General features: G+C 45.9%; 1 protein-coding gene across 1 annotated transcript; it reads left to right on the top strand.

The window, feature by feature from the left end:
• Positions 1–306: 306 nt before the first annotated feature.
• LOC144697713 (uncharacterized) lies at positions 307–27,891 on the top strand. The gene is given in 4 exon segments (XM_078569722.1): positions 307–810; positions 6,542–7,431; positions 21,474–21,975; positions 27,373–27,891. Coding segments are annotated over 4 exon segments (2,382 nt in total). The 5' UTR covers positions 307–339.
• The last annotated feature ends 71 nt before the right edge of the window (positions 27,892–27,962 follow it).

Genomic DNA, 27,962 nt, shown 5'->3' with positions numbered 1-27,962 from the left:
CCCCCATATTCCAGAGTCTTGTATAGGCCCAGACTGGGTGGCATGTTTCCTTCCCTGAAGCACGTTAGTGAACCAGCTGGGGTTTTACGACCACCCAGCAGTTTTCATGGTCACTTTTTCCTAGTGTCGGCCCCACAAATCACCAGATTCATTCAGCTCAATTTCACAACCTGTCTTTGTGTTTTTGTGGGGTCTCTCTCACTTTTTTCTGTTTTAAATCATTTTGACAGGTTTTTAGAAGGGGAGGATTTTGAATCCAGAAACTCAAACCAAACATCACATCAGGATCTGACAGAGTCACCCAATTTATCATAACCTGAATATCATCGGATTTTGAACATGGAAGGAGAAAACACCGTTCACAGCAGAGAGAAACCGCATACGTGTCCTGTGTGTGGACGAGGCTTCAGCCGATCATCTGGCCTGTCGAAACACAAGTGCAGTCATGCAGGGGAGAAACCATGGAAATGTGGAGACTGTGGGAAGGGATTCAGATCCCCTTCTGAGTTGGATACTCATCGACGCACTCACACTGGGGAGAAGCCGTTCATCTGCTCCATATGTGGGAAGGGATTCATTTGGTCAGCAAACCTGCTGACACACCAGTGCGTTCACACTGGGGAGAGACCGTTCACCTGCTCCGAGTGTGGGAAGGGATTCACTCATTTATCGTCCCTGCTGAGACACCAGCGAGTTCACACTGGAGAGAGGCCATTCACCTGCTCTGCATGTGGGAAAGGATTCACTGATTCATCCAACCTGCTGAAACATCAGCGAGTTCACACTGGAGAGAGACCACCTGCTCTGCATGTGGGATAGGATTCACTGATGCATCCAACCTGTTGAGACACCAGCGAGTTCACACTGACAAGAGACCTTTTAAATGCCCAGACTGTGGGAAGTGCTTTAAAAGTTCTGGGGATCTGATGTCCCATCAACGTGTTCACACTGACGAGAGACCTTTTAATTGTCCAGAATGTGGGAAGTGCTATAAAAGGTTCCGGGAACTAATGTTCCATCAACGTGTTCACACTGACGAGAGACCATTCAGGTGCTCTCGCTGTGGTACTGGGTTCAGGCGATCATCTGAACTCACTGTACACCAGCGAGTTCACACTGGGGAGAGACCGTTCACCTGCTCCGAGTGTGGGAAGAGATTCACTCGGTCATCCATCCTGATGAGACACCAGCAAGTTCACAAGGAACTACAGTGATTGGATTTAGCTGTTAATCACATTCAGGACTGAACCATGTTCTTCGGGGTCTGTTTGTGCTGATGTTAATAAACTCCAAACCAGTTGTAGGTTTTAGTATTGTTGAAATTTAAAAAAGATTAGTTTTGTGTAAAGTACACAGTGAGGCGAATCTTTTTAATCTCTCTAACTCACGAAGTTCCTTTTGAAGGGCTCTCCCTCTCCTCTGTCTTCTCCATACTCACCCCCAACAAGTGGGAGGAGCTCATGGAGCTTCTTTGTCACTAAGATTGAGACAATCCCATCTGCTGACTCTGCTGCTTCCCTCCCTTCCACTGATCCATCGGGCAAAATTGTCTTTAAAGTTCCTCCTTGTCCAAGCCCTGAACTCACATCTTTCCCCAGTTTCTCTTCTATCTCTCCCTCATTCCCTTCAGCGCTCATCTTATCCATGAGACCCACCTTCTGCTCCACTGACCCTATTCCCACTAAGCTGCTGACCATTCAACTCTCGCTCTCTCCTGGTACTATCCCTCTATCTTTTAATCCACCGTCATCACCCATTCTATAAAAAATAATCTTTAACCCCATCTCCAAGCTCCCTTTCCTCTCCAATGTCCTTGTACTTGGTATCCCCCAAGGATCTATCCTTGGCCCCTCCTATTTCTCATCTACCCGCTGCCACTAGGTGACACCATCCAAAAGCACCACATAAGGTTTCACATGTACACTGACAACGCCCAGCTCTACCTCACCACCATCCCTCTCCATTCCTCCACTGTTACTAAATTATCAAACTGCTTATCCGACATCCAGTACTGAAATGAGCAGAAATTTTCTCCAATTAACAATTTGGAAGACCAAAGCCATTGTCTTCAGTCACCACAATAAATTCTGTTCCCTAACTACCAAGTCCATCCCTCTCCCTGGGAACTGTCTGAGGCTGAACCACACTCTTCACAATCTTGGTTTCATATTTGACCCCAAGATGAGATTCTGACCACATACCCACACCATCACGAATACCAGATATTTCAATCTCCATTACGTCACCTGTCTCCGCCCCACTCCAGCTCATCTGCTGCTGAAACCCTCATCCATGCCCATGTTACCTTTAGACTTGACAATTACAATACATTCCTGACCAACCTCTCACATTCACCCCACCCCCATACGGAATCCAAATCATCCAAAACTCTGCTGCCCATGTGCTTTCTCACACCAAGTCCTGTTCATCCATCACCCCTGTGCTCACTGACCTACATCGGCTCCTGGTCAAACAATGCCTCGATTTTAAAATCCACATTCATGATTTCAAATCCCTCCATGGCCGTTTCCCTCCCTATCTCTGTAATCTCCAGTCACAGAACCTCTGAGATATACGCACTCCTTACCCTGGCCTCTTTAGCATCTCTGATTTTAATTACTCCACCATTGGTTGCCATGCCTCAGTGCAAAGATCTGAAATTCCCCCCCTAAACCTCTCCCCTGATTAAAAATGCTTGTTCCAATCTGGCTCTCCAATCCAGGTTTTGACCATCTACCCTTATATCACCCCATGTGACTTTTTCTTCAAATTTTCTTTATGAAACTCCTCTAAAGCACCTTAGGACATTTTATTACATGAAATGTGTTACATAAATACCAAATTGTTATTGTTTCACGACAGCCAGTTTGAGCAAAGTAAGATTCCACAAGCGGCAAGCAAGTGACTGATTAATCCAGTTTTTTGGCGGTATTAATTAAAACACGAATGTTGGTCCCACTGCACCAAGAGAACTCCCCTGTGGACAGTATGTGGAGTTGTTGAGGTCTCCTGAGCTGAGAGTGGAGCTGACTGAGCTGTAAGGCCTGCAGTGTACCTTGAAGAACCGCTGTATGGGATCTTTCCTCTTTATTCACTGACTCCCAGTTGAAGTTGTTTCTGCCGCAAAATAGTTAACTTTGAACATCAATCTCAATTTAATCTTTGGAGCAAAATCGAGAATTTTAAATCAGTTGTAAAAAAGAAAGTTCTTTGTTAATTTAGAATCTTTCACACCCTCAAAGCATCCCAACGTGATTCACAGTCAATGATGTGTTTGGAAGGATGAATCAGGAGAGGCAGTATAAACTAAATGGTACAATTTTAAACAGAATGCAGGAACAGAGTGACCTGGGCGTGAAAGTAAAAAAAAATCTTGGAATGTGACAGGACTAGTTGATCAAAGTGATTGATAAAAGCTAATGGAGACCTAGGTTGTATTAACGGAGGCATGGAATACAAAAGCAAGGAAGATACAATGAATCTTTGTAAATCTATGGTTAATTCTAAACTGAACTATTATGTCCAATTCTGAGTACGATACATTTGGAAAGCTGTCAAGGAATTGGAAAGGGTCTAAGGAAGAATGACTGGGATAATCTCAAGGATGAGGGATTTCAGTTTTGTGGATAGACTGGAGAAGATGGGATTAAGGAGAGATTTAATAGGGATGTTGAGGTTTTGAGGAATTTTCATCTACACAGCGAGAAATCGTTTTCATTTGCAGGATGGTAGGTAACCACAGAACACAATATAATTGTTCGATTGAGAAAACATACAAATTTTAAAGGCAATTCTTTTCTGATCCATACATACTGCAAGGAGATGTCTTTGAGATCAGTTTTTCCTTTACATTCTGTGTTGTTCTGAATGATGACAGTATTAACCTTCCCCCTAACCTGACCTAAACCTTCTACCGCTTCATTTATTGAAACCAGAGACTCTCTTTGTTCTAATGGTGTCATCCCCTGTCTGCCCAGTTATTCCTTTAACTCAGCCCTTGAATTGTTTGTGCATTGTTTCATCATGTTCCCACATTTCAGCAACAAATGTTGAAATGTTTGCTCCACACCCACAAGGTTTCATCTGTTTAAAGCCACAAACAGAAAGATCCAAAATATAAAAACAAAAAAACTGCGGATGCTGGAAATCCAAAACAAAAACAGAAATACCTGGAAAAACTCAGGTCTGGCAGCATCGGCGGAGAAGAACAAAGTTGACGTTTCGAGTCCTCATGACCCTTCAACAGAACTAAGTAAAAATAGAAGAGGGGTGAAATATAAGCTGGTTTAAGGGGGAGGGGTAGCTTTCTCCTGGAGTTTGAGACAAATCAGAGTTTCAGCCAATGAGGGAGATCCGGGCTCAGCTCCGCCCCTCATTCACTCCAACTGGTTGGAGGACCAGCCGCTCCCGCTCGGTCCTGCAGACCCGACCCCTCTTCCTATTGGTCCGGAGCTTCCGTCAATCATTTCCCGGCGATGTGATCTGGAGCATGCGCAGTGCGCGTGATGTCCATGGACTGATGCTTGTTTGTCTCATCTTCAGGCGGGAAGGAGGCGGATAAGCGGAGGCAGCGTTAGGGGCAGTGGGTGGGAGGGGAGGCTTCACAAACACCCAGTGGAGGCCTCAAACGCCAAAGAAGGAGCCACAGGTACCGCGTTTGCACCAATTTGGGCTCGAGCTTTGGGACTTTTCTCGGTCACAGGGCGACGTGGGCTCCAACTGGAGTCAATGGAACCGGAGAGTGGGAGGAATGGAGTAGGCGGGAAGCTTGAAAATCACCCAGTGGAGGCCTGAGACCGCGAATAACAAGCTACCGGTCGCGGGGTTGCACCGAGTGATCCGGCTGCAGCTGTGGCCCGAGTCTCCCCTCGGAGATAGGTCCGGGTTAACGGCCGCCATCTTTATAGGGGTCAATGTGCAGCGGAGCGCATGCGCGGACATCCCTGTCCCTGTCAGCAGGAGGAGAGAATGTTGTGAATTTCTGTCCTGGACTGACAGGGATGGATTTTGGAAACTCCTTTTATCGGAGGTTAGAATACGGTTTCAAGACAGAAAACTCAACTAAACATAACATTCAGATCTGACATTGTCACTGAATTCATCAAATATTTAAATGGAGGAAAGTACTGCATGTGGTACATCCAGTACATCCTGACAAGTCAGGACCATGTGACTTGGAGGGGAACTTGGAGCTTGCTGCCCTGATGGTACTGGGCGGTGGAGGCTCAGGGTTTGGGTGACTCTGTTAAAGTACTGGTTGAGTTATACATATATAAAATCCCTCTCCTTAGCCCGCTACTACCCTGCCAAACTTTCTCTCTCTCTCTGCCTCTCTCCCTCCTCCCATAGAGGCCAGATTCAGTGTAGGTCCAAGTAAGCGTGGCAGGTTCCATTCCCTGAGTGACATCAGTGAAGAATCACACAGTGCAGAAGAGGCCCTTCAGTCCATTGAGCCTGCACCAACACGTGAGAAACAACTGACCTACCTACCTAATCCCATTTACCAGCACTTGGCCCAGAGCCTTGAATGTTATGACGTGCCAAGTGCTCATCCAGGTACTTTTTAAAGGATGTGAGGCAACCCGCCTCCACCACCCTCCCAGGCAGCACATTGCAGACCGTCATCACCCTCTGGGTAAAAAAGGTTTTCCACACATCCCCCCCCTAAACCTCCTGCCCCTCACCTTGAACTTATGTCCCCTCGTGACTGACCCTTCAACTAAGGGGAACAGCTGCTCCCTATCCACCCTGTCCATGCCCTTCATAATCTTGTACACCTCGATCAGATTGCCCCTCAGTCTTCTCTGCTCCAACAAAAACAACCCAAGTCTATCCAACCTCTCTTCACAATTTAAATGTTTTATCCCAGGCAACATCCTGGTGAATCTCCTCTGCACCACCTCCAGTGCAATCACATCCTTCCTAAAATGTGGCGACCAGAACTGCACACAGTACTCCAGCTGTGGCCTCACCAAGGTTCTGTACAACTCCAACATGACCTCCCTACTTTTGTAATCTATGCCTCGATTGATAAAGGCAAGGGTCCCATATGCCTTTTACACCGCCCGACTAACATGCCCCTCTGCCTTCAGAGATCTATGGACACACACACCAAGGTCCCTTTGTTCCTCAGAACTTCCTAGTGTCATGCCGTTCATTGAATACTTCCTTGTCAAATTACTACTTCCAAAGTGAATCACCTCACACTTTGCAGCGTTAAATTCCATCTGCCCATTTGACCATCCCGTCGATATCTTCCTGTAGCCCAAGTCACTCAACCTCACTGTTAACCCAAGAAGTAGGGATTTTATGACAACCCGGCAGCCTTCATGGTCACCTTTTCCTAGTGCTGGCTCTACAAATTACCAGATTCATGCAGCTCAATTTCACAACTTGTCTTTGTGTTTTTGTGGGTTCTCTGTCACTCCCTTTTATCTGTTTTAAATCAATTTCACAGGGTATTAGAGAGGGAGGATTTACATTCATGAAGCTCAAAAGAAATCACATCAGGATCTGACAGAGTCGCCCAATTTTCTCCTAACCTGAATATGATTGGATTTTGAAAATGGAAGGAAAAAGCACCGTTCACAGTGGAGAGAAACTGTACACGTGTTCTGTGTGTGAACGAGGCTTCAATCAATCATCTGACTTGTTGAGACACAAGCGCAATCACACTGGGGAGAAACTGTGGAAATGTGGGGACTGTGGGAAGGGATTCAGTTACCCATCCCAGCTGGACATTCATCGACGCATTCACACCGGGGAGAAGCCATTCAACTGCTCTGAGTGCGGGAAGGGATTCACTCAGTTATCCAGCCTGCTGAAACACAAGCAAGTTCACACTGGGGAGAGACCATTCAGCTGCTCCAAGTGTGGGAAGACATTTGCTCGATCATCCACCCTGCTGAAACACCAGCGAATACACAGTGGGGAGAAGCCATTCACCTGCTCTGAGTGTGGGAAGGGATTCACTCAGTCATCCAACCTACTGTCACACCAACGAATCCACACTGGAGCGAGACCATTCACCTGCTCTGAGTGTGGGAAGGGATTCACTCAGATATCTGATCAGCTGAAACACCAGCGCGTTCACACCGGGGAGAGACCATTCACCTGCTCCGAGTGCGGGAAGGGATTCACTCAGTCATCCCACCTGCTGAGGCACCATCGAGTTCACACTGGGGAGAGACCTTTTAAATGCCCAGACTGTGGAAAATGCTATAAATGTTCTGGTGACCTGGCATATCATCAACGTATTCACACTGATGAGAGACCATTCAAGTGCTCTGACTGTGGGAGTGGCTTCAGGAGATCATCTCAACTCACTATACACCAGCGAATTCACTCTGGGTAGAGACCATTCGCCTGTTCCGAGTGTGGGAAGGGATTCACTCAGTCATCCTATCTGCTGAGATACCTGCAAATTCACAAGTAACTACAGTCATTGGATTTTTCTGTTAATTTCACCCAGGTCTGACCCATGTTCATTGGTGTCTGTTTCTGCTGATGTTAATAAACTCTATTCGCATTACTGGGGTTAATATTCTGGATAAAAGTCAAGTAAATCAGCTTTGTGTTAAACATGCACAGTGTGATGAGTCTTTTTAATATCTCACTAACAAGTTAGTTCCTTTTGAAGGGCTCTCCCTCTCCCTGTCTCTGCCATTCTCACCTCCAACAACACATTTGAGTTGCTCATGGAACTTCTTTGTCACTAAGATTGAGAGAATCTGATTAGCTGCCTCTGCTTCTTCCCTCCCTTCCACTTGTCTACCAGGATAAATTGCCTCTGAACTTCCCCCTCACTGACCTCCAATCCACATCTTTCTCTGGTTTCTCTTCCATCTTTCCCTGTTTGTTTTGTCTGTGGGAAAAGATTTCAAACATCAGTGTGACTGGAAAAGGAGACACACACACCCGAGTGAGAGTGTTCCAGTGAACTCGCTGTGGAAAGAGCTTTAACCAGTTATACAGCCTGAATAAGTGCCACACCATTCATAGCAAGGAAAAACCATGCACGTGTACTGTGTGTGGACGAGGCTTCAGCTGATCATCCAATCTGGAGAGGAACAGCATCCACACCATGGAGAAACCGTGGAAATGTGGGGACTGTGGAGAGGGATTCAATTATCCACCCGAGCTGGAAGCTCATCGGCGCATTCACACAGAGGAAAGGTCATTCACCTGCTCCATGTGGGAGGGGATTCATTCAGTTATCCAACATGTTGACACACCAGCGAATTTACACGAGGGAGAGACCTTTCAAGTGTCCAAACTGTGGGAAGTGCGATAAATCTTTGGGCGAAGTAACCTACCATCAATATGTTCACACCGACGAGAGACTATTCAGGTGCTCTCACTGTTGCCATGCCTCACTGGGGATAGTGCGCTGTAATATCAAGCCCCACTGTTCCCCGAGTCGTGACAAATGTGAAAAGTTTGACCAAAACACCAAATTGCCCCAATTCTACCTAACTGTTTAACTTAGGTTAAGAGAATAGGAGCACCAGGTTTGTAAATTTAATAAGTAAATAGCTGTTTATTGAACAAATTGTCTTTAACCAGTGGCAAAAATAGGAAATATGAACTGCTAACTTCTAACACTATAACTTAAACTCTACCCTCTTCTTAAATCCTTATACGCACACATCAGACACACAAAACATGGATTTTAAGGGTAGGATAAAACAGTTCAATAGCACCAGTCTGGAGTACAGGATTTGATGGTTGATTTTGATCAATGTCTTCCAAATTCCTTTCAGTTCTTTGTTAATGACACGAGGTGGTCTTCCAGCACTTTCAGTTTTTATTTCTCTGGTTGAAAACTTGCTTTTCAATGTCTCTAACAGTGGTTTTCCCCCTTTCCTTTTTACAGGGGTTTCCTTAGAGCAGGTTATAGAGATATGAGGAAAAGAGATTTTAGGCGTTTTCTCTTTGCAGGCCAGGAACTTTCTGCTGCACTTTCAGCTACACAAACCCTGGTCACCTGGTCAGGAGCCAATTAAAATGTTGTTGTCAGTTGGCTCCCTTGGTCCAGGACTCCTATCCACAAACATTCACTCCCTCCACCACCGACACACAGCAGCATCAGTGTGTACCATCTAAGAGACAAACTGCAGGAATTCACCAAGGCTCCTTAGACAGCACCTTCCAAACCCATGACCACTACCATCTAGAAGAACATGGTCAGCAGACACATGGGAACACCACCACTTGAAAATTCCCCTCCATGTCACTCACCATCCTGACTTGGAAATATATTGCCATTCTGTTGGGCTCACATCTCTCATGACTGAAGTTTTCTTTTACAAAGTGGAAGGATTTGGCATGATCTGGACATGTGGATGCTAACCTGGGATTTTTTTTTAAAAGGTCTTAAGTTCACCTTGGGACTGTCAACAAGCAGGCCGCTTCCAAGAAATGAACTGACCTATACGGTATTTGAGAAGGAGTTGTTTGATTTGATAGAACTATTCAGTCATATGGGGTTCAGACAGAGTAGATAGGGAGAAATTGTTCCTGCTCGTGAAAGGATCCAGAACAAGAGGGCACAGATTCAAAGTAATTAGTAAAAGAAGCAAAAGTGATATGAGCAGAAATGTATTTTTACGCAGCGAGTGGTTAGGGTCTGGAATGCACTGCCTGAGGGTGTGGTGAAGGCAGGTTCAATTGAAGCATTCAAAAGGGAATTAGACTGTTACCTGAGAACGAAGAATGTACAGGGTTAGGGGAAGAAGGCAGGAGAATGGAACTCGGTGAGTTGCTCCTTTACACTCTTTAGAATTGTACCCTTTATTTCTATATGTCTCTCCATGCTCTTCGTACCAAAATGAATCACTTCACATTTCTCTGCATTGAACTTCATCTGCCACCTGTCCGCCCATTCCACCAGAGAGGTGGCCACATCGCAGCTTAGGAGCCTGGAGGCAGAAAGGAAGAAGTATTTAGATGAGCACTTGAAACGCCACAGCATACAAGTCTACGGGCCAAGTGCTGGAAAATGGGATTAGAATAGATCAGGGTTTGATGGCCGGCACAGACACGATGGGCTGAAGGACCTGTTTCTGTGCTGTATAACTAACTCTATGACTCTATGAAATGGGTGACCGCCAGACAGTCCAAGAGAACTAGGCAGGTATTGCAGGAGCCCCTGGGGTCACGCTCATCGTTCGATTTTCTGTTTTGTTCACTGGTGAGGACATTGGTTCCTCAGAGGAGTGCAGTCAGAGCCAGGTTTGTGGCACTACAAGCGGCTCTGCTGCACAGGAGGGGAGGAAGAAGAGAGGAAGAGCTATAATAATAGGAGATTCGTTATTTAGGGGAACAGACAGGTGCTTCTGTGGCTGTATACATGACCCCAGGATGGTATGTTGCCTCTCTGGTGCCAGGGTCAAGGATGTCATGGAGCGGCTGCAGGACATTCCATGGGGGAGGGTGATCAGCCAGAGATTGTGGTCCACGTTGGATCAATGACTTAGGTAGGAAAAGGGATGAGGTTCTGCAAGCAGACTTTAAGGAGCTAGGAAGGGGATTGAAAAGCAGAGCCTCTAAAGCATTAATGTCAGGATTATTCCCAGTCCCACCTGCAAACGTGGCTCTGTGGTGCAATGGGCAGCATGCTGGCCTTCTCATCAGTGATAGGTCAGGTATTCAAAGGTTGTGGGTTCAAGTCCCACCAGAGTCACATTATAAGGATGTGATTGCACTCGAGAGAGAGAGAGAGAGAGAGAGCAGAGATTTACCAGGATGTTGCCTGGGCTGGAGCGTTTTAGTTGTGAGGAGAGATTGGATAGACTGGGGTTATTTTCCCTGGAGCAGAGGAAATTGAGGGGGGACATGATTGAGGTGTATAAAATTATGAAGGGCATAGATAGGGTAGACAAGAAGGAACTTATCCCCTTGGTGGAGGGATCAATAACCAGGGGGCATAGATTTAAGGTAAGGGGCAGGAGGTTTAGAGGGGATGTGAGGAAGAATTTTTTCACCCAGAGGATGGTGGGAATCTGGAACTCACTGCCTGAAAGGGTGGTAGAGGCAGAAAGCCGCATAACATTTAAGAAGTATTTGGATGTGCACTTGCGATGCCATGGTATACAAGGCTATGGGCCTAGTGCTGAAAAATGGGATTAGAATAATCAGGTACTCGTTTGACCTGCACAGACTCGATGGGCCGAAGGGCCTTTTTCTTTGCTGTAGACCTCTATGACACTTAGACAAGTGAGTATAGAAATAGGAGAACTGAGAGAATAAACACATGGCTGGAAAGTTGCTGTAGGAGGGAGGGCCTCAGATTTCTGAGGCATTGGGACCGGTTCTGAGGAACATGGGACCTATACAAGGTCTACACCTGAACAGGGATCTGTGCTCGGTCCCCTATTATTTGTCATTTATATAAACGACATAGATGACTATGTGGGGGGTAGGATTAGTAAGTTTGAGGATGACACAAAGATTGGCCGGGTGGTTAACAGTGAGGTTGAGTGTCTTGGGCTACAGGAAGATATAGATGGGATGGTCAAATGGGCAGATAAGTGGCAGATGGAATTTAACCCTGAAAAGTGTGAGGTGATACAGTTTGGAAGGAGTAATTTGACAGGGAAGTATTCAATGAACGGCATGGCACTAGGAAGTTCTGAGGAACAAAGGGACCTTGGCGTGTGTGTCCATAGATCTCTGAAGGCACAGGGGCATGTTAGTGGGGTGGTGAAGAAGGCATATGGGACACTTGCCTTGATCAATTGAGGCATAGATTACAAAAGGGAGCTCATGTTGGAGTTGTATAGAACCTTGGTGAGGTCACAGTTGGAGTACTGTGCAGTTCTGGTCGCCACATTATAGGAAGGATGTGATTGTACTGGAGGGGGTGCAGAGGAGATTCACCATGATGTTGCCTGAGATGAAACATTTATCTTATGAAGAGAGGTTGGAAAGACTTGGGTTGTTTTCGTTGGAGCAGAGAAGACTGAGGGGCGACCTGATCGAGGTGTACAAGATTATGAGGGGCATGTACAGGGTGGATAGGGAGCAGCTGTTCCCCTTAGTTGAAGGGTCAGTCACAAGGGGGCATAAGTTCAAGCTAATGGGCAGGAGGTTTAGGGGGGGATGTGAGGAAAAACGCTTTTACCCAGACGGTCTGGAATGCACTGCCTGGGAGGGTGGTGGAGGCGGGTTGCCTCACATCCTTTAAAAAGTACCTGGATGAGCACTTGGCACGTCATAACATTCAAGGCTATGGGCCAAGTGCTGGTGATAGGATTAGATAGGTAGGTCAGGTGTTTCTCATGTGTCAGTCCAGACTCGATGGGCTGAAGGGCCTCTTCTGCACTGTGATTCAGGTACAAATATCCTCACAAGGAGAATTGCTAGTGCTGTTGGAGGTGCAGGGGATGGGGCAGACGGGTTTGGTTTAAACTAGATTGGCAGGGGAATGGGAACCTGAGGGAAAATTCAGAGCAGGGAACGGGAGATGGAGAATTAATGAGTGACTCTGAAAGACAGAAGCAGCACAGGTTAAAAAATGTACAGCACAGGAACTTGGCAGTGTTAAAAGGCGTATATGTAAATGCAAGGACCATAGTAAATAAAGCCGACGAGCTGAGGGCATAGATAGGCACATGGCAGCATGATATCATTGGTATAATGGAAATCTGGCTTAAGGATGGGCAAAAATGGCAGCTCAACATACCTGGATATAGAGTTTTCAAGCAGGATAGGGAGGGGGATAAAGAAGTTGGGGATGCAGCATTATCCATTAAAGGATCAACTACAGCTGTGAGAGGGATGATATACTAAATGAAGCATCGAATGAGGCCATATGGGTTGACCTCAGAAATAAAAAAGGGCAGCCACACTGTTGGGAGTGTACTATCGACCCCCAAATTATGGAACGGAGTTAGAAGAGCAAATATGTGGACACATTTCTGAGTGCAAAAACAATAGTGCAGTAATAGTTGGGGACTTCAACTACCCTAATATCAATTGGGATATGAACACAGTGTGAAGGGTACATAATTCTTGAACTGCATTGAAGAGAACCTTTCTGGCCAGCACGTAACAAGCCCAGTGAGACTGGGTGCAATTCTAGAATTAGTCTTAGGAAATGAAGCTGGGCAAGTGGATGAAGTAGCAGTGGGGACCACTTTGGAGATAGTGACCATAATCTGGTTAGATTTAGCATCATTACAGAAAAGGATAAAGATAGAACAGGAGTAAAAGTTCTAAATTAGGGGAAGGCAAATTTTCCAAAGCTGAGAGGTGAGCTCGCAAGACAAACCAGCCCGCTTGATTGACACATAATAAAACATCCCAAGGAGTTTCACAGGAGCATAAGGACATATTAGGTCAGACGACCAAAAGCTTGGTTAAAGAGGTCGGTTATAAGGAGTGTCTTAAAGGAGGAACGTGAAGTAGAAAGGTGGAGAGGTTTAGGGAGGAAATTCCAGAGCGTAGGGCCCAGGCAGCTGAAGGCACAGCCACTAATGGTGGAGTGATTTAGATTAGAGATGAAGGACATTGGGTAATGGTGCTCCATGTATGTGGGCCCGATAGCCCAGGCTCAAGGCCCAAATCTGAACTTTGGGACATAGTTTGGCCATCCCTGGTCTCAGAGAAAAGCAATTCCTCATATAAACATCTTATAAGATCTTTGTTTATTGATAACAGGAAAAAGTTAGAATCAGTTGAGTCCTCCTGTGTACTCGATGGGGATTGACTTTAACAGATTTAAAATCCTCTGGATTTCAGTGTTACAACAAGAATGTTTTCTTAAAAAGAAAACATATATATAAATCCTGGAAAACTAAGAGAACAAAAATGGGGAAATACACAGCAGGTCAATCATTTCAAAGTGATAAATGAATGGTCACTATTTTCGGTGGGACTCCTTCAGGATGAACACTTCCCACCAGCAGCACCAACTCCCCCCTCCCCCTCCCTGTTCACTGAACATTCCTTCACCCACTCATCCACCCTTTGGACATCCACCCAATGGCTCCCAGCCCGGATTGACATTCAGCACGAACCCAGTGAGCTGGCCCTCCGGATGTCAGAATGGACAAGAGCTGGAAATGGTTCCAATCAATACATTTTCTGTGTCATTATTTTAAAAGGAAATTAATATTTTATCAAACACCCCTGTGCACCCTTGGTGAATTACAATTTCTAAACCAGACCCTTCCTATTGCTTCTACATGGTGCATCCTGTGTGGTTTCAGCAGAGGGAGAGACAGGCTGCTCACATCCCTGCTCTCACTGCCGAGAGGCTTGTGGTCTCCATCCTCTGGATTTCAGAGCCCCTCAGGGTCCCGGCAAAGACTGATCCACCTGTATCTGTGCAGGGGCAGATTCAGCTGGTGGGAGATGGGGCAGCGTGTAGGCTACTGCCTGGGGGGTGCATGTGTCGGGTGGGGTAGTGCGTGAGCATTGGGAACACTTTTGAATGGAGTTCCCACTTCCAGGTCTCCTTTCTCCATCATCCCTCTCCTGGACCAAAGTCACATCATTCCTCCCATTCTGCTGCAGAGACCAGCTTGGTGGAGATCAGTGACGTGTCGTAAGGTCACAGATACAGTGTCTGTCATCCTGTTTAAGGCAGCAGACATCTCCTGCACGGCCGTGGTCATGACCTGCATGGCCCTATTTCAGAGTCTTGCTTGAAGCTCCATGGAGGCAGCCACTCTCTCCATAACAGACAGTCTCTGGAACCTCCTCCAGCCCTATGATCCTCTGAGCTCCTTATGCTCCTCCAATTGTGACCCTTTCCATCACTCCACCATTGGAGGCCGTGATTTCAGCTCCTGAGGTCCCGAGCTCTGGAATTCCCTCTCTAAACCTCTCTCTCTACTTCTTTAAAATACTTCTAAAAATCTACCTCTTTGACCAAGTTTTTGATCATCTGTGAAGCACCTTGATATGTTTTACTATGTTAAAGGTTCAATATAAATGCAACTTATCGTTGTTATTGCATTTCGTTGGTAGAGTCAGGAATGTCACACAAACATTTTCACTCCTCATACCATACTCACTGGAAATCTAAAGCTGCCGTTTCACTTTCAGTCAGGAACAGATCACAGTTTTACACCAATCTCTGATTTGACAGCACGTTTCCAGCATTCACCGTTGTTCTTCCTGACTCTAAACCCAATTGTAAAGATACCTTCTCTTCCACGTATAGGAGCTCTGAGCGAAGGAAGAGAGGGGCTGGGACACATTTCTTACATATCTCAGAATTAAACCACACGTTCAGTCCTGGATGTGATTCACAGCAGCAGGAACAGCAGAATCCAACCCCTGCAGTGACTCGTGAACCCGCTGGTGTCTCCGCAGGTGGGATGACTGAGTGAATCCTTTCCCACACACAGAGCAGGTGAACGGCCTCTCCCCACCGTGAGTGCGTCGATGTCTGTGCAAATGAGATGACCGAATGAATCTCTTCCCACAGTCAGGGCAGGTGAACGGCCTCTCCCCAGTGTGAGTGTGCTGATGTATCAGCAGTGTGAATGACCGAGCAAATCCCTTCCCACATTCAGAGCAAATGAACGGTCTCTCCCCAGTGTGAACTTGCTGGTGCGCAGTGAGTTGAGATGATCGCCTGAACCCAGTTCCACAGTGAGAGCATATGAACGGTCTCTCGTCAGTGTGAACACGTTGATGGGACCTCAGTTCCGCGGAATTTTTAAAGCATGTCCTGCAATCTGGGCATTTAAATGGTCTCTCCCCAGTGTGAATTCGCTGGTGAGTATGTAAGCTGGATAACTGAGTGAATGTCTTCCCACATACGGAGCAGGTGAACGGCCTCTCCCCAGTGTGACTGCGTCGATGAATTTCCAGCACAGACGGGGATCTGAAGCCCTTCCCACAGTCCCCACATTTCCACGGTTTCTCCGTGGTGCGGGTGTCCTTGTGTCTCTCCAGGTTGGATGATAGGTTGAAGACTTGTCTACACACAGAACACGTGTACGGTTTCTCCCCGTTGTGAATGGTGCGATGTTTTTTCAGGCTGTGTAACTGATTAAAGCTCTTTCCACATTCCTGAGGCACTCACACCAGCGTTTTTCCAGTGACACTGATGTTTGAAATCATCCCACAGACAGAGCAGACAAACATTTCTCCTTCCACATTCAAAGTCTGATGGAATTCAGGGCCTGCTGAATCGAATGACTCTGTTAAAACTTGAAAGTTGGAGTTTCCTGTCTGTAAGTACATCACTTCTAATGCTTGAAAATGGAGTCACTGTAAGAAGATGACAGAAATTCAGAACAGACAATTCTAGTTTCTATGGAACAATTTTCCCCAAAGCTGTAAATCCCCGGCCCACACAATCTCCCCCCCCTCCCTGGGCTGAAATCCAAACCCATCTCACCATTTCTCTTTCTTCCACTCCCAGTTTTCTCCCTCTCTCTACTCTGACTGGGTTCAGGGCTCCAACCCCTCTGTGCACAGTAAAGTGAATCAGTCAATCATTTCTCTCCTGGTCACTGGAACCCTGAAGCTCTGCCCACTCTCTGTTTCCTCTTCAAGATGGTCACGCATGCACCCTGCCAGCTGAAAATGCCTCTCCCAAGATGCTGGCCGGTTGCCTGGGTGATCTGGGCCTGTCACCGAGGAAGCCCCGCCCCTCTGATTCATCCTGACTCCCTTTCTTAAGCAGTCCCTCAGGATTGAGGATGATTTGCTTCCATTCTTGTTCAATTAGCTTAGAGATAAGTCCAAGGCATATTCAGCAAACTCTGTCACGTATGGGCAGGTGTGATTGAAGGGTTGGATAGATAAGGTGTTGGTGGGTTGTGTGCTCTCTGATGCCTCAACCTTGCCCCTGTATACGTGGTTTCATCAGCGCTGTCAAGACCATCTACGACCCAAGCACTCAAGGTCCAATCCCATCAAGAGCCAAGCATGGAGGGAACCTCTTCAAGGAGAGGGAGGTGGTCTGTACTCACTGGAGAGAACATTTTGGAGAACTCCTCAACCAAGGCCCTGTCTTTGACTTGAATGTCTTCAACTCCATTCCTCAATACTCCATCCGGCTCAGTCTCGGTGCTACCACAGTCCAGGGTGAAAATGAAAAAGCTATTTGACAGCTGAAAAACAACAAGGTCTGGAGCAGATGGAATCCCGGATAAAATTCTGAAACATGGCGAAGTTACGCTGCTGGCTGGACAATCTGATATTCCTTACTGGGAAGAAGGATGCACACCGGGGGATCTCTGGGACACTCTGATTGTGGCTGTATTCAAGAAGAGGGACAAGTCCGAATGAGGTAATTACAGAGGAATCTCCCTGCTTCCTGCCACAGGGAAAATCATTACAAGGATCCTCCTCAACCACTTTCTCTTAGTGGCCAAAGAGCTCCTTCCAGATTCACACTGCAGTTTCCCCCAATCGAGAGGCACCACAGACATAATCTTTACAGGTCAGCAAACCAAAGAAAAATCCAAGCAACAGCACCAATTGCTGTACTTGCCCTTTTTCAACCTGACAAAAGTCTTTTACACTGTCAAATGTGAAGTTTTATGCAGTATTCTCCTCAAATTCGGCTGCCCTCAGAACTTTGTCACCATCCTCCGCCTACTCCACAATGACATGAAAGCCGTGATCCTCATCAAACGGAACCACCGGAGATCCTATCTCAGTGAAGCTGGGGTCAGACAAGACTGTGTCATTGCACCAAACCCATTCTCCATTTTCCTCTCTGCATCTCACCTTGAGCAAACTACCCACAAGCGTGGAGATAATCTAAAGAACAGACAGGAAGCCTACACCACCTTCAAAACAAAAACAGAATCAGTCCAATCTCAGACATTGAGCTCCAGGATGCAGATGCTTTATCTGTATGTTAAATCCAAACTGCATTGATTCCATAATCGTTAATATCCTTGCCTCATAAACATCCAGCAATCTCAGTTTTTCAATTTTCAATACCTAGCACAAAGGAAGATGGCTGAGGTTGTTGGATGTCCATCATCTCAGCTCCAGGACATCACTGCAGGAATTCTTCAGGGTAGTGAGCTAGGCCCAATCATCTTCAGTTGCTTCATCAATGACCTTCTTTCCATCATGAGGTCAGAGGTGGGGATGTTCGCTGATGATTACACGATGTTCAGCACGATTCACGACAGCTCAGATACTGAAGCAGTCCATGTCCAAATGCAGCAAGACCTGGATAATATCCTGGCTTGGGCTGACATGTGGCAAATCACATTTGCGTCACAGAAGTGCCAGGCAATGACCATCTCTAACAGGAGTGAATCTAACCATCAAGCCTTGACATTCAATGGCATTACCATTGCTGAATCCCCCACTATTAATATTCTGGGGGGTTACCATTGACAGAAACTGAATTTGACTATCCATATAAATACCATGGCTACAAGAGCAGGTCAGAGGTTGGGAATCCTGCGGTGAGTAAGTTACTTCCCGACTCCCCAAAGCCTGTACACCATCTACTAAGCACAAGTCAGGAGTGTGATGGAATACTCCCCACTTGCCTGGATGAGTGCAACTCCCACAACACTCAAGAAGCTTGACACCATCCAGGAAAAAGCAGCTCGCTTGATTGCCACCCCATCCACAAATATTCATTCCCACCACCACCAATGAACCATGGCAGCAGTGTGTACCATCCAGAAGATGCACTGTAGGAACTCACCAAGGCTCTTTCACAGCAGCACCTTCCAAACTCATGGCCGGTGTGATCTAGAAGGACAAGGGCAGCAAACACATGGGAACACCAGCACCTGGAAATTCCCCTCCAAGCCACTCACAATCCTGACTTGGAAATATATCCAGTTCCTTCACTGTCGCTGGGTCAAAATCCTGGAACTCCCTCTCTAACAGCACTGTGGGTGTACCTACACCACATGGACTGCAGCGGTTCAAGAAGGCAGCTCACCCCCACCTTCTTAATGGCAAATAAGGTTGAACATTAAATGCTGACCCAGCCAGCGACACCCACACCCCATTAATCAATTTTTAAAAATTGACGAAATTACAACAGAATTCCAGATTTCCACCGTATTTTCTGTGAAGTGAATTCTGACATTGTTCCTGAACAGCCAAGTCTCAGTTACACAAATAAATATAAATAATAAATGATTTGTACATTTAAATGGCAACAATTATTTTACTCTTAACTAGTCATGCAACAAATTTTTAGAAAAACATAATTTTAGTAAAATACGGTGGATGCTGGAAATCTGAAATAAAAACAGAAAGTTCTGGAAATCCTCAGCAGGTTTGGCAGCTTCTGTGAAGAGAGAGAAACAGATTTAACATTTCCAATCCAATATGATTCTTCTTCAGAACTGAGTATTTCCAGCATTCTGATTTCATTTTAAACACATAATTGATGTAAACTTTATTGTCCTTACTGGTATCTGGATGTAAATCTGATTTCAGACCTGCCTCTGAACAGTTTTCAAACTGACTCCAGCTCATTGTCCATTCCTTCACTCAAGACCCTGATGGAAAACCCTCAGCACAAGATGGCGGCGACCGGTTGCCCAGGTAACCCGGGCCTGTCACCGGGGAGGAAGCCCCGCCTCCCTGATCCGCCCTGACTCCACTTGCAAGACGGCGGCCAGTGAGCCCGTTGCCCCCGGGCCTGTCACTGCGAGGAAAAAGTCCAGTTTCCGGCTGGAATTTGTGACAGATCAGCTTTCAAAATGATGCAGAGTTTCAGCCAATGAGGGAGATCCGTGATTAGCCCCGCCCCTCATTCACTCCAATTGGTGGAAGACCAGTCGCTGCCGCGAGGTCCTCCTGTCCTGCTCCCTTTTCCTATTGGTCAGGACCTGCCATCAATCACCGGGCTTTGTGAGTTGAAGCATGCGCAGTGCTGATGCTGTAACTCTTTAGAGTTATCAACAGTTCGCATGTAACTCTTTCGAGTACATTCACAGTTCTTGGTTTTCCGGGAGTGGGACATGAACACACAACCTTCTGATTCAAAGGCGAGGGTGCTTTGAACTGAGCCACAGCTGACACCTTGTGCTGATGCTGTAGCTGGAGTGAGGCCTGTCTGCCCCAAACCTGAATAAGAAGCTTCTGGTCCCGCGTTTGTATCGAGGGGGAAAACAGCTGCAGCTTCTCCTGGCGACAGGCCTGAGTTAACGGCCGGCATCTTTATAGAGGCCGCAAACCCGCAGGAGACAAAAAATCAGAGAGAGAGTTTGTTGTTAAATCAATGGGTTGTTAAAAATCAGGAGGGTCAGGGTTACAGTCAACAACAACAACAACTTCTATTTATATAGAGCCTTTAGCATCACAAACCATCCTAGTGCAATTCACAGGAAAATTATAAAACAAAGTGTGACACCGAGACACATGAGGAGATATGAGGGCTGGTGACCAAAAGCTTGGTCAAAGAGGGAGGTTTTAAAAAGTGTCTGAAAGGAGGAAAGTGAGGTAGAGATGGAGAGATGTAGGGAGGGAATTCCAGAGCTTGGGGCTGAGGGAACTGAAGATGCAGCCACCAGGGGTGGAAAAACCACCTTCACGAGTGCTCATTAAATCTCCACACAGTAAGTTCTGGACACAAGGCTAATGTGTTATTCTGTATCAAAACAAAAATACCTGGAAAAACTCAGCAGGTCTGACAGCATCTGCGGAGAGGAATACAGTTAACGTTTCGAGTCTGAATGAGTCTTCATCAGAACTAAGGAAAAATAGAAAAGAGGTGAAATATAAGCTGGTTTAAGGGTGGGGGGTGGGACAGGTAGAGCTGTAGAAGGCCAGTGATAGGTGGAGATTGCCAAAAGATGTCATAGACAAAAGGACAAAGAGAAGTGCTGAGTTTTTGCCGATATTTTTGTTTTTGTTTTGGATTTCCAGCATCCGCAGTTTTTTGCTTTTATCTTAGTGTTATTCTGTGTGGTCGGTCAGAGTGTTTCAGATTAATCTTTTAACACGAGTAATGAATGAAGTGAATTATCAAACATGTTGTTATCTCTAGTTGTACAAATTTGTTAAAAGGATACAGAAAGAATTATCCAACACTTTATCTGGATTTCAGCCCAGGGAGAAGAGAGAGTGTGTGGGATGGGGTTCTGCAGCTTTGAGGAATAAGAGAGGAAAGAAATGTTCCATTGAAACTAGAATTGTCTGTTCTGAATTTCTATCCTCTACTGACAGAGACGACTTGTGTAAATCCCTTTTACAGATATTAGAAGGGGAGAATTTGTAGACACATAACTTGAATCGAACATCACATCAAGATCTGACAGTCACTTGATTCATCAGGACCTGAATATCATCAGCCCTTGAATGTGTAAGGAGAAATGTTTGTCCGTGGGAAAAGGATACAAACATCAGTGTGACTGGAAAAACACCGAGACACGCACACACCAGAGTGAGAGTGTTCCAGCGCACTGACTGTGGAAAGAGCTTTAACTGGTTACACAGCTGGAAAAAAAAATTGCATCATTTACAATGGGGAGGAACTGTTCTGTGTGTGAAAAAGGCTTCATCTGATCATCAAACACCATGGAGAAACCATGGAAATGTGGGGACTGTGGGGAGGCATTCACTTCCCCCTCCAAACTGGAAACTCATCGACGCACTCACACTGGGGAGAGACCATTCACCTGCTCTGAGTGTGGGAAGGGATTCACTCAGTCATACAGCCTAGCATTACACCAGCGAGTTCATACCAGGGAGAGGCCATTCACCTGCTCCGTGTGTGGGAAGAGATTTGTTAATTCTTCCAACCTTCTGAGACACCAGCAAGTTCACAGTGAGGAAAAACCATTCATTTGCTCTTATTGTGGAAAGACCTTCAGTCTTTCAACCATCCTTATTTCACACCAGCGAGTTCACACCAGGGAGAGGCCATTCATCTGCTCCGTGTGTGGGAAGGGATTCACTGAGTCAGCCAACCTAGCATTACACCAGCAAGTTCACACTGGGGAGAGGCCATTCACCTGCTCCGTGTGTGGGAAGGGATTTATTAATTCATCCAACCTGGTGCCACACCAGCGAGTTCACACTGAGGAGAAACCATTCAGCTGCACTTCCTCTGGAAAGAGCTTCAAGCATTCAAGTAATCTCAGCTGCACCTGCGAGTTCACACAGGAGAGAGGCCATTCACCTGCTACCATTGTGGGAAGGGATTCACTTGTTCCTCTCACCTGGTGAGGCATCAGCGACTTCACAAGTGACTGCACGGATTCTGATGTTATTGCTGCTGTTAATCATATCCAGGATTGAACCATTGTTCATTCTGACAGCTGGGGTTTATCTCTGCTGATGTTAATAATCCCTGTAACTGGGCTGGAGTCTAATGTGCTGAATCTATAGCTGATTGTGTTCTTGGGGCGGCAGTGTCCCTTTAAGAACTGCTGTCTGATCTTTCCCCACAACTCTGTGACACTCATCAGAAATTAGTTTACTACAAGATCATGAACTTTACAATTCAGTGTTTGACAGGTTCCACTGATTAACATCTCCAGTTAGAAAGTGCTGATTAATCCCTGCTGACAATTCTTACTGACCTGCACATTACACACATTGACACCTCCACTATCCACCAGAAAGAAGGGGAATGGGATTTGAGAATCGAGAGTCCCCAGATGTTACCCCTCCAGTCTGGTACAGAAATCCCCTTGGCATGGAAATGGGGACAACTCCAATCCAAGTAATGGACTAAGAAATCGCCATCTAATAAACTTATGAAATCTTCAGAAATTTATGGAATATTATCGAAATTGTTCACTCACTCTCTCTTATGAAGGAAGCTTCCATAGCAGCTTACTGGATGACAAACACAGGACAGGCCTGTTATCTCTGCCAAGGAGGCCTCAAGCACATTTCCTGAAACAAGACATTTCTAACCCTGATGCGATTGAATCTCTTGACCCATATTTAAACCAACTGTCTGTCTGAAGGTTAAAACAGGCTCTCGAAAGCAAAAAGATTTCAAAGTGATTCGTAATGGCTTCAGCCCAGCACCCACACTCTGGCTCACACCAGTAAACCGTTCACAGGAGATTGCAGCCACCAGCTACAGAGACCAGCACTCACTCTGCATCATCTGTCCATTTGTCCTCCGGGACTGGTCAACCATTCTGACCTGTCGCGAGTCATCTGTTTTCCTGTCTATTTAGCTCATTGATCATATTTAAACAGTTGCATCTCAATAAACTACTTTCAAATCACTTCTGAGATCAATCCCCTTTTTCGGGTAATCTGTGACTCCCAGACCTAAATCTTACAAGGACTGTTAGGAGCAGGATCACAGTGGTCGAGGTCCCAGGCTTGAGAAGTAACAGTCTTAGTTAAATGTGAATGGGGAAATTCCGAAGTGAAGCCAGGAGTATATAATGACATTAACATATTACAGGGAACGATGGACAGAAAGACTGACAGAGAACATGGGCACGCCAGGGGTGAGAGATATCCTGGGGATTGTAGAAGGGTATGATGGGAATTACAAATGTATCTCTATAGGCTCTCTAAAGAGGTTCAAAAAGGCCAAATTAAATTGAAGAAAGTCCAGAATCAGTTGGAAAATATCCACAAGGTGGATGCAGGTGAAGAAAGAGCTGGAAAATCTTTAAATTCCATGCATGAACTTTTGTTTGAACCATATGTATTTATGACATGCCAATAATTTAGAATTGTGTGAGATTTTCTGCAGATGGGGAGGATGAATCGAAATTGATAGCTATCACATTTTACTGGAAAAGTTTTTACCTTTATTCTTGGTGGCAGCTCAAGGGTTTGTGTTGCTGATTCTGATAATTCTAGTATCTTGAGTATGTTATTGATGGTATGTAATCATGAAATTATGAAAGCAAGCTCTTAGCTTAGAAATAACTGGGTTAGCCAGAAATTGGTTTGTGAAAAGTCAATGAGGATATTTCCTTCTCAAGGTGGGGAGATCTGGAAGAAATTATTGTCCAATAACCATGTAATTTTTAAAGAAATTTATTGATTGTAGGAATAGCTCTCTCTCTGTCTCTATCTCTCTCTCTCACTTATAAAGAAAGCTTCCTGGGTTGACAAACACAGGACAGTGAGGCCTGTTAACTCTGCCAAGGACATGTCTCCAGCACAGACCCTGAAACAAGACAAACTTGATAGGGTCAGTGGAAGGTGATGGGGTGGCCCATGTGTAAACCCACTGTCTGAGTAAAGGTTAACAGGATGCCCTAGAAAGCGATGAGCCACTAAATGACTTCAAGGATTTCCAATGGAAATAGGAGGGATTAACTTGAAAATCTATCCCTTGATAATTTAATAAGTGATTGACAAAAGACCCCCAGAAATAATGTATATAAACAGCCTTTCAAGAGAAAAATCAGTTTAGAGAAGAAAGAACTTCTTAGTGATCTATGCTGGCTTCAGCTGAACACTTTGGCTTAAAGAAAGGTTGAGACTGCCACCTCCAGCCATGGAGATCAAGATCACCCTGATCCGAGACCAGTAAACCATTCCGAGGAGACTGTCACCTTCAGCCACGGAGTTCAGCATCTCCCTGATCCGAGACCAGTAAACCATTCCGAGGAGACTGTCACCTCCAGCCACGGAGATCAGCATCTCCCTGATCCAGGACCAGTAAACCATTCCGAGGAGACTGTCACCTCCAGCCATGGAGATCAGCATCCCCCTGATCCGGGACCAGTAAACCATTCCGAGGAGACTGCCACCTCCAGCCACAGAGATTAACATACTCTTGCTTCTCCCTATCTATTTGTCCAATCAGGGACCAGTAAACCGTTCTCACCTGTGATTGGGTTGTATGTCCTTTCTGCCTATTTAACTGTTGTATCATATCTAAACTGTTGCTTCTTAATAAAATGCTTCAAAATCACCTACGACTTCGAACCCCTTTTTGGGTAATTTGTGACTCCCGAATTAAAATCTTACACTTGTCCATGAGAGTAACTGAAGGTAGGAGAACTGAAATAATCTAGAGTAATGATGAAGTGTTATTTGTGGTTCAGTGTTTGCATTCGTATCTCTCAGTCGGAAGGCTGTGGGTTGAAATCCACATCCAGAAACATGAGTATAAAATCCAGGTTGATATTTTGATGCAGTACTGAGGGAGCACTGCACTGTCAGTCTATGGCCCCATCTGTCCTCTCAATTGGGTGTAAAAGTTCCCAGGATGTTATTCCAAAGAGCAAGGGAGTTCTCCCTGCTGTACTGCTTCATTTTTATCCTCAACAAACACCACTGAACAGGTTATCTGGTCACAATCACATTTCTATTTGTGGGATCTTGCTGTGCACAATTTGGTGACTGCATTTCATAGATTACAACAGTGACTACACTTCAAAAAAACTTAATTGGCTGTAAAGCATTTTGGTACATCCTGAAGTTGTGAAAGGTGCTATATAAATACAAGTCTCCATTAACAAAGGAGAAAATGCCCAAAAATACAACAGTAGGTAACAGGACATCAATCAGTCTCCTCTTAGAGAAATCAAGGACTGGAACACTGTGCTTGACACAAAGCTGATTTATTTAACCTATCCCCAGAATAATAAACTCCAGCCCAGTCACAGGGATTACTAACACCAACAGAAACAAACTACAACTTTCAAAATGAAATGGTTCAGTCCTGGATGTGATTAACAGCAGCAATAACAGCAGTATCGAAGTCCTGCAACTTGTGAATGTGCTGGTGTGTCTGCAGGATGGATGAACGAGAGAATCCCTTCCCACAGACGGGGAAGGTGAATGATCTCTCCCTGGTGTGAATGCGCTGGTGTTTCAGTCTGAGGGAATGTTGAATGAATCGCTTCCCACACACAGAGCAGGTGAACGGCCTCTCTCCAGTGTGACTGCGCTGGTGAGTCAGCGGGTCCATTTTGCCTTTAAAGCTCTTATCACAGTCGGAACATTTAAAAGGTCTCGTGTCAGAGTGAACATGTTGGTGTGAAGTGAGCTGGGGAAGCTGAGTGAATCCCTCTCCACACTCAGTGCAGGTGAACGATCTCACCCCAGTGTGAATGCACTGGTGTCTCAGCAAGGTGGATAACTGAGTGAACCCCTTCCCACACACAGAGTAGGTGAACGGCCTCTCCCCGGTGTGAACTCTGATGATCCGACAATTTGCACAACTGAGTGAATGCCATCCCACACGCAGGGTAAGCGAATAGTTTCTCCCCAGTATGAACTCGCTGGTGTAACTGAAGGCTGGATAACTGAGTGAATCCCTTCCCACACATAGCACAAGTAAGCGGAGTCAGAGCGAGGTGGTGGGTGGGAGGATCTGGAAACACTTTGTGGATCCGCAAACCCTGAGGAATAATTGTCAGCTCCTGGTTTGCAGCTGCGGGGCTTCTCCCTCCCGGGAACAGGCCCAGGTTAACGGCCGCCATCCTGGATCAGTGAGTGGAGGATGGTTCACATCAGAGGATGGGGGAGGGGGGACAATAAATAAGAGGTTACACTTTGGGCTCAAATCAATGAGGATCTGATCTGTGGGAAGGAAGGAAACCCTGGAAAGTGGGCGGGGAGGATTCAGAAACACCCGCTGGAGGCCCCAAACCTCCACTAAGACTCTGATTTTATAGTCAGTCTGCAGACAGGAGCTGGAGAACTGAACCCAGGCAGAGGAGAGGGAGGGAGAAAACTGGGAGTGGAGGAAAGAAATGGTGGAGATGGTGAGATGGGTTTGGATTTCAGCCCAGGGAGGAGGGAGAGTGTGTGGGACGGGGATTTACAGCTTTGGGGGAACGAGAGAAAGAAATGGTCCATAGAAACTAGAATTGCCTGTTCTGAATTTCTATGCTGTTTATTTAAGAGTTTTGTAAACTCCTTTTGCAGGATATTAGAAGGGGAAGATTTACAGAGGGAAACTCAAATCAAGCTTCACATTAAGATTTAAAACTGTCACTCGATTCATCAGGACTTGAATATCATCGACAATTGAATGTGGAAGGAGAAATACTTGTTTGTTTTGTCTGTGGGAAAAGATTTCAAACATCAGTGTGACCAGTAAAACACTGAGGCACACACACACCCGAGTGGGAGTGTTCAGTGCACTGACTGTGGAAAGAGCTTTAACCAGTTACACAGCCTAAAAAAACATCACACCATTCACAGTGGGGAGAAACCATACATGTGTTCTGTGTGTGGACAAGGCTTTAACTGATTATCCAACCTGGAGAGACATAAGGACTCCGGCACCATGGGAAAACCATGGAAATGTGAGGATTGTGGTAAAGGATTCAATTATCCATCTCAGCTGGAAATCCATCGATGCATTCACATTGGGGAGAAGCCATTCACCTGTTCCGTGTGTGGGAAGGGATTCACTCAGACAGTCAAGCTCATGTCACACCAGCGAATTCACATTGAGGAGAGGCCATTCACCTGCCCTCTGGGAAGGGATTTACTCAGACGTCCTGTCTGATGTTTCACCAGCGAATTCACACTGAGGAAAGGCCGTTCAGCTGCACTCACTGTGGAAAGAGGTTCAGGTCTTCATCTAACCTCAATATACACCAGCGACTTCACACTGGGCAGAAGCCATTCACTTGCTCTGTGTGTGGGAAGGGATTCATTCATTCATCCGGCCTTAGGTCACACCAGCGAGTTCAATCTGAGGAGAAGCCATTCAACTGTGCTTCCTGTAGAAAGAGTTTCAGGCATTCATCCACCCTTGCTGAACACCAGCGAGTTCACACTGGGGAGAGGCCGTTCACCTGCTCTGTGTGTGGGCAGGGATTTACTCAGTCATCCAGTCTGCTGAGACACCAGCGAGTTCACACTGGGGAGAAGCCGTTTAGCTGCACTTCTTGTGGAAAGAGTTTCAGGCAGTCATCCACCCTCATTGCACACCAACGAGTTCACACTGGAGAGAAACCATTCACCTGCTCCATGTGTGGGAAGAGATTCACTTGGTCCTTCAACCTAGCGACACATGAGCAAGTTCATAAGTGACTGCAGGGGTTGGATTCTGCTGTTATCACTGCTGTTAATCATGTTCAGGATTGATAGTCTGACAATGTCAA

This window comes from Cetorhinus maximus, chromosome 23 (genome assembly GCF_964194155.1).
Source record: "Cetorhinus maximus chromosome 23, sCetMax3.hap1.1, whole genome shotgun sequence".
Taxonomy (NCBI): Eukaryota; Metazoa; Chordata; class Chondrichthyes; order Lamniformes; family Cetorhinidae; genus Cetorhinus; species Cetorhinus maximus.
Note: the sequence above shows the minus strand (reverse complement) of the source record. Positions and strands in the feature narration are given on the sequence as shown.